The sequence below is a fragment of the Coptis chinensis genome, chromosome 3, assembly GCF_015680905.1.
Source record: "Coptis chinensis isolate HL-2020 chromosome 3, ASM1568090v1, whole genome shotgun sequence".
NCBI classification, from domain to species: domain Eukaryota; kingdom Viridiplantae; phylum Streptophyta; class Magnoliopsida; order Ranunculales; family Ranunculaceae; genus Coptis; species Coptis chinensis.
Window position 1 is genome coordinate 72,957,807 of NC_141458.1, and position 15,277 is coordinate 72,973,083.

Genomic DNA, 15,277 nt, shown 5'->3' on the forward strand with positions numbered 1-15,277 from the left:
TCGGACTTGTCCTTTTGAATATCCATTTCCTTCCTTCTTAAACCATCTCCTAATCCCCGTGAACACCTAATAAAGACCTCTAGCTCAATTAGGAATAGGTTAGTGTGATAGTAAGTGGCGAGATGTGTTTGATCGACCCAAACTTCCTTGTTGTCATTGAGATTGTAAGGTAAAGTGTGCCCACTGATTTGGAGTAGTTAAACTTGAGTGGAAAAATCGAGTGTTGTTTCTTGACTATTATTGTGAGAACCTACTTAAGGACGCTTATTCCGAAGTTCCTAAACAAACCGCTAAACATTTTATAGTACTACCTATCAGTATATATGTTTATTGTAGATGATTGATTATTATACATATATTAACTTAGGGTTTTGACTGGTTATTCTTATGTAATTGCTAGAGAGATGTATAGATAGTTGAGCATGAATAAGGAAACAATAGTTTTATTTTTCTTAGTCGTTGAAGTATAGATGAAGTTTGTGAGTACCTTCACCGGAAAACTCTCACGAAGGTTATAACTTCATCCACTAGGGAATTCCTAGTGGTTTAAGGCCTTGTTGCATATGGTCAATGCAATCGACACTCCAGAGTAGTTAGAACTCCATTTTTGGTCACTTATTCTAATTTCTCATTTTTTCGAGGACAAGCAAAATGTGTTTGGGGTGGTTTGATAAGAGCCCAAAACTGTAGTTTTAACCCTTAATAATCATATCTTGTTAGACCAATTATGTGAATAATAAGTAAGAGTTAACACCGATTACGCGTTTTTATGCATTTCAGGCTTCAAAGTCCATTTAAATGTACCACTTTAGCGAGATAAAGGAGCAAAAGTCACAGAGAACTTCAAAGCCGTATCTTTGGACTCGGACCTCTGAATTGGGCATACCTTATGTCAAAACGACCGGCTCGGAAAGAGCTTTGCAATGGTCCAAGACTTGACCCAATCAGAGGAGCAGAAGTGGACGAAAAGTCTGTTGAAGCCGACTGCAGCTTTTATCGCCCAAAAACATGGCTCCAAGCCCATGCACGATTTTTGGATCTGAATGTATAAGAACAAAAGCTTAGTTCATTGTTAATGGTAGATAGTTAGGTTAGAAAATAAATTAGATTAGTTAGCCTCCATTAAACCTTAGTTCTAGATCTAGTTTTTATATTAAAGTAATTAGTTTTATTCTTGTTTTAAATTTAGTATTAATGATTGTTATCCCTTGAATTAGATAATAAAATAGTTGTTCTTGATTCAATTTCGATTTGTCAATTACAATTGTTAGATCTAATTTCATTTACTACTTGTTATTCAATGCTTAGTTGTTAATTAGATTTTTGTTATTGTTTAATTTAGATTAGTTAAATTTCATAAAGTTAGAATCTTTATATTATGTTTAGTTTAGATTCAATGGGAAATGTTAGTTTAATGAATCAAGGCTAAAACCTCCATTAGAGGGGTTGATGAAGCCTTGATGAAAACTTAATTGTTAGTGTAGAATTGTTTGTAGATTCTATTCCACTCTAGAAAGTCGTGTTTCGCCATGAGAATGGGTGGACGATTTCACATGCTAGTTAGTACTCGGTAGAAATGCCATGAACACTAGGGATTAGAACTCGAATTTCTTGCCAGAAGAACGTGAGAATCGAGATACAAGAATCTATACTAGGTTATTAAGTTGGATTGAGGTGGATTCAATTCCCTCTAATCCTTTATCTAGATTCAAAACCAAGCATATTTCCATAGTATTAAGTAGTTAAATTCAACGTAGACTCATTTTAGTTTCATCGTGAGTATAACACCTTCGTTAAAAGCTCTCATTGACTTAAGATTTGACTAGTTGACTTAGAAAACAATCCGTGCTAGAGAACTAGGAGTGGACCGAACTTCCTACTCCATTCTATTTCGATAGATTTGAGAGTTGAAGATTTGATAATAGACACGTAAATGCCATAAGTTTAGTTTACTTACGATTTGGATTCGTAGTTCATTTCGTAGGTAAACTATTCATTTTACATTTTGTCAGACACCTAGACTAGACCCTTTATATGTGCAAGCTTAATTAGCCCAGATTCATAGCCAAAGCATATAGTGCTTAGCAGCACAGAGTCTCTGTGGACCAGTTGGGCATATCCTCTAGACATAGCACCCAGACTGGACTATTTATATTTATATGTCCCTAAGCGTACGTAGGAAACCACCGAACTGAAAAGTGGTGCAGTCTCAAACATCCAAACAAACTATCCCATTACTATCATTATCATATCATTATGTGGGTTATGATATTCGGAAGGTAGATTTTTAAGTGTCTGGATAGATTTGTTCCTTTCATTTTTTGCCCTGACAATATGCAAATATAGTAATAATAGAACATTAAAAAAAAACAAAGATCCCCAAAATGATTTCTAGATTGATTCACATCAATATTTCCAAAATCCTACACCATACACCATTGTTGTTTCTACTTTCATCAAAATATTATTTCTAGACAAATTGACTCACAACATTATTGCTATGTCCAGATCCACATTCAATCCAGAAATGATAGAACATTCATTAACCTACACAAAATTTCATAACTTTATCCAAAATATAAAACCTACATAAACCTAAACACTAGAAAACAACAAACAAAATCTTTTATTTTTTAACATTATTGTTCATCAGAATTGCTTTTGCAACAAGTTTGGCGTTCCTGCCCAATAACTTATGGCCAACTTCCCAATCTTTATTTTTACACTAAACCCTCAGATTGAATAAACCAATTCCGGTTATTTTCCAATACTCACCTTCGAATTTGAGCTCCCTTCCAACTTTATAGCTAGTGTTTGACAATCTATTAGACAGACATTGAATAAACCAATGTTTGTGTTTGAAGCTAGGATCATTTTCTCTACCCTTGGGGTAAAGGACCGCCGTTTCTGGATGTGCCGCCGTTTCTGGAGATTAATTAGTTTGGAAAGCTGGTTGAAAAAAAAAATTTCTCATGGTTTAGGTTTGGAGATTTGGTGGAGTCGGATGTTAAGTTTCATTTATATAGTATCTTGCCTTTTCAACTAGAGTAACAACATCTTAACCGTTCATTTCAACGAAGCATCTCTCGCAAATCAGCATAATGACCTACTTTCTAAAAAGTGTAACACCATCTTGACTGTCATTTCAAACAACATATATGGCACATTAGCACCATTTCAAAGTAACATTTCTAGCATATCAACTTGTTTTGGTTTATTTAGATAGAGTTGCTGATTTCATTGATCCTGTTAATCGACGATGGAATACTCAATTAGTGAGACAGTACTGGCCGATGGAATATGCAGATCGGATTTTGACTATCCAGCTGAAGATTCATGCAACTCAAGACTCCCGATATTGGGCTCCACACCATAAAGGATGCTATACAGTTAAATCTTCTTATCGGATGCTTCAAGGTTGGATTGACCCCTCAAAGTACCACAACAACAAAAAATTTGCTTTTATCTGGAAATGTAACGTTGCATACAAAATTAGGTACTGCTTGTGGCAAGGAGTGCAAGAGGTAATTCCTACATCAGATTTCCTATTAAAGCATCATTTCCATGTGGATCAAGAATGCTTTTTATGCCGACATGAAGAAGAATCATTACATCATTTGTTCATCGGATGCCCTTTTGCAAGAGCTATATGGTTTGGTTCTGACTTACACTCCATAATATATGGAACAAATTTCATAACCTTCAAACAATGGATTGAGGAGGTCATCTACAAGTGCAAGGAATATCAGGTAGACCAAGATTTGGTTCAAAATTTGCAATAGTCTTTTGGTGTATTTGGTTAGCAAGAAATTCATTTCGATTCAGTCAAAGGATGCGAACATAATGCATTTTCTCTACAAAGCTAAATATATGCTCAAATTATTTGAAGATGCCGATAGTGCTTCACGCCATGAGAATGAGATAGCCAAAGTAGCGATTTCAATATCTTGGCAATTTCCTCCTAGCGGGTGGTTGAAATTGAATACGATGGTCCGCCTTTAGATTGTCCTTTTGGGACCGGGTGGAGTACTACTTAAATGAATATGGTGGTTTTATTTATGGATTTGCAACACCTTTCAAGCTTGAGCTAATGCCATATTGATGGAATGTTATGCACTTAGAATGGGATTGTTGGTAGCAAACAAGTTAGAACTCGATCGCATCATCATTGAAGTGGACTCATCTTTCCTTCATAAAGCAATAATTGGTGAGAAAGAAGAATCACCTTCATCTGTCATAGCTCTAATAGAAGACATCAAACAACTATTGAAGGGATTCGGGCATACAAGGATGGTTTGGAACTATAGAGAAGTTTAACTGCGGTTGTCGATACTTTTGTTTCGACATCGTCGACACAAGGCGCAAGTGATGATTGGATGACCAATCCAATTCCTCATCAAGATAATATACCGAATGATTACCCTTGTTAAATGAGTTCTCTTCGTTCGGTGGTCTCATCCACTGCTTTTGTATTAAGCTCTATAGCGGATGTTCAAGGAATTTGTATGAACGATTAGTAAATAAAAAAAAAAATATATATATTTATATATATATATATATATATATATATATATATATATATATCGCACAAAAAATAAAAGTGGATCTGTTTATTTTGCAAAAAATAAATAATATAATTGAGTTATATTTGTCTCCAAAGATATGACACGGACACACAACAAATTACTTATTTATTAGTCTTAGGGCAAAATTGATTGATTGTACTAAAGTTTTGTAAGTGTAGAGGGACAGTTGCGCGACAAGAGCTAGTAATATTCTATTTTATAGCCATTTAATATATATTATATATAATTTTTTACATATTATATATGTGAATTCTATGGTACATGCATGCTTATAATTGTTGAATATTATGGTCCATATTTTTTAAGCAAAAAAATACATATTTTACCAGGTATGTTAAAACCTTAGCAACCATGGGACGAAACCATGATTCTAATGCAAGGGGAAGGATCCCCACCAAAAACCAAAAAGCTATGTACAAAAATAATAATAATAATAATAAAAATAAATAAATTGGTAGGGTGTTTGAACCATAAAGAAGGTCACCATTTGTGTTTCTTTCATTTCAATAATCCACACAAATTTACAAAAGAGAGCAATTGTCTTCTTATGCCATTTTAGTTTGGCATCTGAAGTTGCACTCACCGCCTTTCCACCATGTTATCCAAAGCATCTATAATAATCTATAATAGAATCTATATCGAAACCCCAGCAATGTCCACAATCAAAGCATCTGTAAGAAAATTATTTTCTATCTCCCCCTCTTCCCTTCCCTTCACACACACAAATTAGGATCTCCCCTCTTTCCCAAAAAATGCACACAAAAATTGATTGTTTTTTTTTTTTCGTATTTGGGGGGGGGGGGGAGAGACCCTGATTTCCCATCTAGGGGGGAATGAGAATCCTAATTGGCTAATCTAGGAAGGGGTAATACTTGTTAACCCTTTTTGTTTATTTGTTAATATAGTTATTGTTTTGTTGATTATATTGTCACTATTTTGTTGTGAAATTTTTGGAAAGGGGGGGGGGGGTTGGAAAATTCTTGGGGTGCGAGTACTCACTGTTGGGAGATTTTTTTTTTTTTTTTTTTGGCAATTACTACTTTACTTTGGTAGTAGAGTTTTTCAAATCTTTGTGCGACTGCACTGCACCCCTTATTTCCATCCCAGACCTTTTTGAAGATTTTGAAATAAAATTGGTTGTGTGTGATATGTCATTTTCACTTGTTCTTTGCCAGAAAAAATAGAAAGAAATGACTAGAGTTTCGCCCATTCAAAGGTTACAAATGATATAAAAATTGATTGGTTTGGTTTCTTAATTGGCAAACTATAAAGCAAATGGGGAATGTGTTTTGTTTCTCTCTTCTTCTTCTTTTCCAGTTAAAATTTTTCCAGTTTGTCTAATTCAGTGCCATCCCGGTCTAATATTTTTGTAAACTTGAAATCAATACAGTGCCAATCTTTTTTTTTGGATAAAGATTAAAGACTATATATACAAACGTGAAACGCCAATCACTAATTCGTTTAATTTACATTGAAAAACAGTTGCCAGATGTTCTAATTATCACTTCCACCCTTGAATTGCTTTGATTGGAAAAGGTGATTGAGTCAGACTTTCGGTGACTTGAAGGTCTAGGGAGGTTCTCTGGAACAATTATCTCCAATGAATTTATGTTCCACGCCGCGCATGCTCTTTTATCACTCCATTTTGTACCGTTTTTCTTCGGTTCTTCAACATGTATCTGCAAATTCTCTGCAATAGCACAACAATCACCTCCCAACAAAGGCATCATTTCAGAAGCCAATACCATGCATGTCATACCCACAAAGCATTGTTTTCTCCATGAACCCACCTTCGCATCATGCCTGGATAAAAATGATTAAAAAGTGTATAAAAGATCATATGGAATTTAAACGTAGACTGGCAGTCTTCCAGTATTAATCTTACCATGAAAGCTGGTTAGGCTTTGATGAGTTGGCTGGAGCAATGGAAGTGGTAGAAGGGGGGATGAGGCAGCAAGTGCTGGAACTGGCCATGACGTACATTATTTTGCTCCTACCTCCTTTTGGGTTAATTGAAAGTAGATGTTTGAGCTTAAATAATAATGAAATAGGCGCATGGTTAGTAGGTTGTTGGTTCATACCACGGTTACGAGACAAGGACCTGAACGGTGTTGTTTTCTTTAACAGACATGTGGGTTGGTCCCGGCCTCCAAATAATCAGGACTTGTTGTTGCTTGCCTTTTAGAAATCCTAAATTTGTCGACCTCACGCGTGTTTCAATTCCGAAACAGAGGACTGGGAGATGATCACCAATTTTAGTCTGCCTCTTTGCCGCCAGCCTAACTTGTCATTCGTCGTTTCTTAAAACACTAATTCCTGGTGTTTAGTAAGACAATTAAGGCTAAAATCACCCTTAATCCCCTTTGAAGTATATTTTTTTTTTCCTTTGATCGATCTTCATTAATATCTCAAAATATCTTAGAACTTATGTCCAAATCTGCAACAACAATTGATTATTCAAGCCTACATGAGGGAGAAAGTATGAACTGCCCAATACTAGTCAACATGTATGTCATTCCTTGAATAGGAGCTACAACGTTTACAGAATAGCATGGTGTTTTCCCTATCTGTTTAGTATATAATACGATCCGCTTTCCTAGAGTCGACCACCTTCCTTTTGTTCAACATGCATTCATTGAGTCCTAGTTGTATCGGCCTTAATAAGCTCCTGCACAATAGTGTTAAAGGCCGTAGAACTAATAACTGTGGATGCAGGATATTCAGAGTTAGAAAGGTTAGCTAGGAAGGCGGCTGATGCTGGTGTAGAAATCTGTATTTTGCTTTCCATGTATAGGGCCGCCTCAGGCTTTCGAGAAGTCCAGTAGCTAGAGCGCGACCCACGCTCTTCTCTAGCCTAAACAGAGTACGACCCGCGCCCCGTGTCAGGGGCCATCTATGGGCAACCCTAGGTGATCCCTGTTCTTGAGTATTCTACTCCAGACAAACGAATTTATTTACAAGTCACGTGGTGCGTTAGCAATTGGAATGGTTCACCTTGGGTAAAAATTTAGTTTGACAAAATTTGTATGGCGAAGATCATCATGAGTTCATGACCATATCCTCATTTCTTGGTACTTCATCTCATGCATGGCTTCTCTCCCTCTTCACACCACCGCAACTCCAAACTCAAAAAAACACTCTCATCACTTCAAATCCACCAAAACCAGACACCCCCTCACTTTCAAACCATCCCACCGTCTTTCTCCACTCCAAGAAAATGAGAAAGTCCAAAACCACATCCTTTATAAACAATACTTCCGTCACATTTCTTCTCTATGCAAAGAAAGCAGAATCGAAGAAGCTGTTGAACTACTCACCGAAATGGACTTCAAGAACTTCAGAGTTGGGCCTGAAGTTTATGGAGAGTTACTTCAAGGCTGCGTTTATGAACGAGCTCTTTTTACAGGTAAGCAAATTCATGCTAGAGTACTTAAGAATGGTGATTTTTATTGTAAAAATGAGTACATAGAAACTAAGTTAGTTATATTTTACGCGAAATGTGATCTTTTAAGCGTTGCGAATGAGTTGTTTGGTAGAGTAGTTAAACAGAATGTTTATTCTTGGGCTGCTGTGATTGGATTGAATTGTAGGATGGGATTTAATGAAGAAGCTTTGAAGGGGTTTTGTGAAATGCAAGAAACTGGATTTTTTCCTGATAATTTTGTTGTTCCAAATGCATTGAAAGCTTGTTCTGCTTTGAAGTTGATTGAGTTTGGAAAAGTGGTTCATGGGTATGCTTTGAAAAAGGGATTTGATTGTTGTGTGTTTGTTGCTAGTAGTCTTGTTGATATGTATGGAAAATGTGGGGTCTTAGAAGACGCAAAGAGAATTTTTGATGAAATTAGTGATAGGAATGTTGTGACTTGGAATTCTATGGTGGTGGGTTATGTGCAGAATGGGATGAATGAGGAAGCAATTAGGATGTTTTATGATATGAGAGTAGAGGGTGTAGAGCCCACTCGTGTCACAGTAGCAAGCTTTCTTTCAGCGGCCGCGAATTTAGATGCTATTGAAGAGGGTAAACAAGGATGTGCTATTGCAATTGTAAATGGTTTGGAGCTTGACAACATCTTGGGAACTTCTCTTATGAATTTTTATTCCAAAGTTAGTTTGATTGAAGATGCTGAGCTTGTATTTTCTAAGATGATTGAAAGAGATGCTGTTACCTGGAACTTGCTTATTTCTGGTTATGTGCAAGTAGGGAGGGTTGAGGAAGCAATAGATATTTGTCATCATATGAGATCAGAAAATTTAAGATTTGATTCAGTAACTCTAGCATCTTTGTTGTCTGCCTCTGCTAATACAATAAATTTAGAGCTTGGTAAAGAAGGTCATGGATATTGTATCAGAAACAACCTTGTATCTGATGTAGTTGTTGCAAGTAGCATAATACATATGTATGCAAAATGTGCGAGGATCAACAATGCCAGATGGGTGTTCAGCACGGCAGTGCAAAGAGATCTGGTGCTGTGGAATACACTCATTGCTGCTTATGCAGAATGGGGTTTTAGTGGAGAGGCTTTAAAATTGTTTTATCAGATGCAGTTAGAGGGCGTTTCCCCAAATGTAGTATCATGGAATTCTGTCATTAAGGGGTTTCTTAGACTTGGGCAGATTTTAGAGGCTGAAAACATGTTTGCATGGATGCAATCAAGTGGAATGCAACCCAACTTAATTACTTGGACATCCCTCATAACTGGTATGTCTGAAAGTGGATATGGAGATGAATCCATCTTGCTATTCAAACAAATGCAAGTAGTTGGTCTCCGACCAAATACTGCAAGCATTATTGGTGTTCTCTCTGCTTGCATAAAAGTAGTATCATTGCAATATGGAAGGGCTATACATGGGTATATAACAAGGCATAATTTTCTGTCATCTCTTTCCATTTCAACTTCCCTAGTAGATATGTATGCCAAATGTGGAAGTTTATGTTTAGCTAATAGAGTGTTCAACATTCTGCTAAATAAGGAGTTGCCTATCTATAATGCGATGATCTCTGGTTATGCAATACATGGTCGAGCTGTGGAAGCACTTACGCTCTTTGAACAGATGCAGAAGGAAGGCTTGAAACCAGATGGCATTACTTTTACTGCTGTCTTATCAGCTTGTAGCCATGCTGGTCTAGTGGACGAAGGTTTGGAGGTTTTCACTAAAATGTTGACGGAATATCGTGTGAACCCAAGTATGGAGCACTATGGTTGTGTGGTTAGTCTTCTTTCTCGCGGTGGTAATTTGGATAGAGCTCTTAAATTTATTCTGGCCATGCCTTTCGATCCTGATAGTCATATATTGGGATCATTGCTAACCGCTTGTGAACAACATCAAGCACTTGAACTAGGAGAATATTTATCTAAACACCTGTTCAAGCTAGAACCAGATAATTCAGGAAACTATGTGACACTTTCTAACAATTATGCAACTGCAGGAAGATGGGATGATGTACAGAAGTTGAGGAATGTAATGAAAGAAAAGGGGATGAGAAAGACCCCTGGATCCAGTGAGATTCAAGTCGGTACAGAACTCCATGTATTTGTTGCTGGCGATAGATCCCATCCACAAACATCAGTGATATATGAAACGCTGGCCTTATTGCAGAGAGAAATGAGATCTTTAAATTATTTTCACATGCTTAACAACGGATGAATTTTCTGATCTTAGCCAAACGGTCAAATTTGATTGGAAAAGTAAAGTGTGTGCTTCAGACCTCAGGCCAGCTCTGAGAGAGTACTTCGCGAATTGCATGATCCCATACTTGGTCAAGAAGGGAGTCCATACTCCGTAACCAAAATGATAACCTTTTCAGAAACTAACAAGATTTTTCTGATAGAAGCATATCTCTGGAACCTTTTGTCCAGCGTATCCACACTACTTGTCTTATGATCCAGGCGAATTGAAGGATAAAAGGTAATAATTGGTTGAAAATCACAAGGCCCCATTCCTTAGCTGGAAAGATATGTGGCTATGAAAGAGGGAGTCTTGCATAAAGAGAAGACAAGGTTAACCGTTAAGATTCGCATCCAAGAAGCCAGGCCTCAGTCTTCATGTATTAAGACTAGTAAAATTCTGTTTGGTCTTGGCAGAAAAGCATGTCTGAGCTGAAAGATCTTGTCAGAATAACCTTAAAGCTATTACAGTGTCCTGAAGAAGGTTTGTTCATTTTATTCTTTATACTAGTTATATCCTGTACCTATCTATGACTGCTAATTTAACTGAATACAAGAGAGAAACTTAGTACTTCGTCCTTTGTAATTTGTACACATCTTGCATATCCATGCATGTAGCTTATTACATACTTCGCTCTTGGTGTTACTATGTTATATATTCTTGAACTGCGTAGACTTTTTCTTTAGGCAATATATGACTTCTACCTAGGGACACTAGGTCGGGACTTTTAACCTGGCTGCCGGACAAGCAAGGCCAATGATTGAGGGACTCGAGCTGGAGACCTCCTGTCGGTGCCAGTATACATGAAGCCATCTGCCCAGCATCTAGGGTGAACTGAGTAGACTTGAATTAGCCTTCATTTTCTCTACACTTTCGTGTCATCGTGATGTTCTACCCAATCGGAATTCTTGACCGCTACTGTCCTGTTTTTCTGAAACCAAGTCATGTGAACTTCTGTCAGCCAAATTTGTTTTACTGCAGGCCTAAACTTTTAGGCTGCATCTGGTGGTGACATTACATTCTGAACTACGGTGGTGTAAGAACACAGGTTTGAGGTGGAAGAGGTCGCAGTGGTTTCCTCCTTGCCCTAAAGTCTTCCACGTCTACTCATATCTCATTCATGTGCCATTAGTCCAACAAATTGACCTATCTTGACATTGTTAAATCTGATATGCAGTGCAATCACAAGTATTAACTCATGAAGCTTTCATTGGACGTGTTCTGCATATCAGGGTCAAGAGGACAGGATTGGTAAGATTCTTGGAATGACGGCACATGTAATCTACAAACAGAATGGTATAAGAGTAGAGACATAGACTTGAGGGGAAGGTAGAATCAGTCGCAACTTTTTCCACCTCAAGTTGTCAATTCATTGTTTATAGAGTCGTTGATATTTGAGATTATGAGATGTAGTTACCACCATTTCTAGTGGAAGTTCAAGAGTAGGCAATCAGTACAAATTCCGGCTAGATCTTTTGTAACAAACTTCACAATATCGAGTCCACTAGAACTTGAAGGATCTCCGAGTATATTGGACTCTAATCTGTAACGAATTCAAAACTTTAAATCTAGCAAGCTTAATGCTTAGAGGTAAAGCTAAATGAAAGTATGAAACACTGATGGATAGTTAAGGATATTTGGACACTACCAAGAAACGAGCTGACTATATTGGAAGAACTATTTCTTTTGAGATATGTGACTGAAGCTGTGCGAACCAATAATTTACATGGAGTCCTTATACTTCAGTAAATATGACCATTGCTATGATGAAAAATGCTTCCTCTTTGGCAAGAAAGAAGGTTAAGCATCTTGATGGTTACATTAAAGAAGCTTTCTCTTTGGCAAGAAAGAAGGTTAAGCATCTTTATGGTTACATTAAAGAAGTTTGGGATGACTCAATTGGATCGACATTTGCTTGCATCCATTGTTGCAGTTTCTTTCGAGACTCTGAAAAAACCCAAAGACATATTTTGAAAGATCATCATGCTTTAGTTAAACAATTTAAAAAATGAAGTAGTTGTAATGTACTTTCATTGTAATATTATATTTTGAAGAGTGAATTGTGCAGGCTCGAAGCTTTAGAATTTGTTGTATGTCGTACCTTCCTCTAATGACTACACTCTTAGAGAAAGTATGTAATTTCCTATGTTTTAATGAGACAGGTAGGGGTCTTGCCTTAGCCCCAAATCTTTTTCAAAAAAGAAATATGACCATAGGGCAATATGACTATGAGGACAAGTTTACTAGTCTAGCATGGCATCAGAAGGAAATCATTTCAACTCAAACAGGTACAGCAGCAAACTTCAGTATTAGTGGCCAGAGATTTTGCAAAGAAACATGAAGTTGGTTTCTTAAACAATTAGGCCCATGTGCGGAACAGCCTATTCGAACCACCACCTCGGCGACATTCGATTGGGGATAAATACTGAACCTAGAAGCTGCTTTACCTGGACAATGGGACCGGGCCTGCCCCAGGCCTTTATGCTCTTAGATACTTGTTTACTTTTTCGTCAGTTGGGCAGGTTATATTCGGCATAACTTCAGTCAATTTGTCTGGCAGTGTAAATTATGCTTCAGGATTCGATAATAACGAATAATACTTCACAACAATAGAGTTCAAAATCAGAGATTGCTTTCAAAGTCTACAGTTTAACATGCAATGAAGGTTGTTCTCCATATAGTGTACACAATTTGCAACTCAACTCAAAGACTTCTATGATTCCCCGCTTTCCCTGGAAGATCTTCTTTTAGTGTTATTTTCTAAACTTCATTTCCTAAAGTTATAACAGCAGAATACATCCAATCTATAACTTCCAATGAGCATTGAAGGAACCCTGAGAAGGTGTATCAACTAACATATTTATCCTAATTGGCATTACCAAATTATTATTATATTCATGATTTGGTTACTTTATTGCTTGGCATTCATCGACAAATATGGTCACTCCAAGTTTCCAAATTTGAAGTTCAATGAGCCTATAATTGTATGGATGAGACGAAGGTTAAGACTTCATCTCAAGCTTGTATATTGGTCTTCTTCACCTAATCTTAACTAAAGCAAGGGAAACATGATTAATCCATTCTAGGTCTAATTGACCAAACACTCTACTAGCTAGTTAGGGATAGTATATGGTCTAATCATCTGTTGAAGCTTATCTTGATATTAAATTTGTTTAAACTTGAAGATGAAGTCATGAAGAAAGCTACATTTCTTAAATAAGCTCCACTCTACGTCTACATGTGCAAATTCACAAAATTCCCAGTGCAGATCCTCAAGGCCCTCTGATAATAAACATATTCTATACGTAACGAAATGTATGTGTTGAGCCTACATTTTAGTTTCATCTCAACATCACAAACTATAGTTTAAAATAAAGACTAATGCTTTCTCTTAGTTTCGTTGATTAGATTATTGAAAGCTCCTCATAACCACTAAAGCATAACATGATGTATTGATGTGTAATTGTCTATGCTATTAATTTAGCCCAACAATTTTTATTTATTTTTTCAATAATCAAATTTAGCCAGACAAAATAAGTTGTGCTTATATAAGCTTTTGAATTTTGCAATGCTTAGGGCCCACTTCCAGTTACATAATAGTAGTACTTAGAAAACGAGATGGTTCACTTCAACTTATTTTGGCTCTCAAGTCTCACCTATTTTTTTTTTTTTTTTTTTTTTTTTTTTTTTTTTTAATATTTAGAGGGTTAGCAAACCCACCCCGGTTACATTGAAAGACATAGTATGAAGGCTTACATTGTCGGGAGGCTTATCAACTCCGAAGGGAATCTAGTCCGAAAACTCTCATGATGCGGCATTTTGAGTAGACCCAAATAATCCAACCGGTTCAATTTGTCTATGAATACTTGTTTTCGCTTTTCAGTCCACTCATTGTAGCAGCATCCAGTCTCTAGTCCGAAGGCTCACTTGACCCAATGGCCCATCACATAATTACACAAGAAAAAAATCACAACCTATATTTGGTGGGATTCAAATTTGCAACCTCTCCCATAAAGAAAAAGTACACAACCAATTAAACCAGAAGCTCTTGTGTAAGTCTCACCTACCTGGTTGAAATTAAAACCTGGTTGAAATTAAAATTAGAGTTAACATTTATAGAGAAAACTATTTCTTAGGGCTGTGCCAAAATGTCTTAAAAATCGTATCACTTCAGAATGTAACTATCCACCTTTCCATTTCGATCAATGATGCATTTTTCTATCGAGCACGATCAGTGCATAACATTCAGACATACAAGTTTTAGATATTGCTTGAATAAATGATGTATACATACGAAGAACCAGTGCAAGATAAGGAAATATCGTCTCACTTAAATACACGGCTCTACAAAGGGGTTAGGAGCGTTTTCAATATTTTTTTATTCCTGTTTGTCCTGACATGAAGAAAATGCGAGAGGGGTCAACCGGATCATCAAAAGCTTGTCCTCCACAACTTCCAATCCAACCGATTATCCAAAAAAAACGACTTCCAATCCAACTTAAGTATGTGGAATAAGACGATTTTAAAAGAGTCATGTATTGTGCGCCACATAAATTGGATTGGGCAACCTCCAATCTAAGTCCAACAATGAAGCCCAACAGCAAAAGCCCAACCTCAATGCATACCGGCTACAAGCCTACAACATGCTCTAACCGGTCATCTCTCTCGCAATTTCTCACCCAAACCCCAAAACTCTCGCAATTTCCACCAATCACTCATGATTTAATTATTGACCACCAATCACTCCACAAATCACTGTCTTCAGTTTCGAATATCAATTTTTGTGAGTGCATTTTGTTTAATTTTTTTTAAATTCAACTCTAGTTTCTCAATTTGTGGTTTCTATTGTTGAATAATAAGTATAGTTGTTATTGTTAAATAATTTGTGGTTTCTATTGTTGATTATTATGCAATGTAAGTTGTTTGGACTCCAAAATGACAAATTATACAATGCAATTTGTGGTTTCTATTATTGATTATTATACAATGCAAGATGAATAATAAAATCGGTAGAATGTATAAAG

General features: G+C 36.6%; 1 protein-coding gene across 3 annotated transcripts; it reads left to right on the forward strand.

Moving 5' to 3' along the window:
• The first annotated feature begins 5,743 nt into the window (after nucleotides 1-5,743).
• On the forward strand, nucleotides 5,744-12,458 carry CRR21 (Tetratricopeptide repeat (TPR)-like superfamily protein). 3 transcript variants are annotated; one of them, XM_086602584.1, is made up of 2 exons: nucleotides 5,744-9,794; nucleotides 10,015-10,826. In XM_086602584.1, exons 1-2 carry the CDS (start codon nucleotides 7,674-7,676, stop codon nucleotides 10,039-10,041), a joined length of 2,148 nt encoding a protein of 715 aa, XP_086458710.1. In that variant the 5' UTR covers nucleotides 5,744-7,673; the 3' UTR covers nucleotides 10,042-10,826. The 3 variants fall into 3 exon arrangements, with proteins under 3 accessions (XP_086458710.1, XP_086458709.1, XP_086458711.1); XM_086602583.1 differs by adding an exon at nucleotides 12,416-12,458 and having other exon boundaries at nucleotides 5,754-10,736; XM_086602585.1 differs by having other exon boundaries at nucleotides 7,866-7,992; nucleotides 8,177-10,826.
• Nucleotides 12,459-15,277: the final 2,819 nt, after the last annotated feature.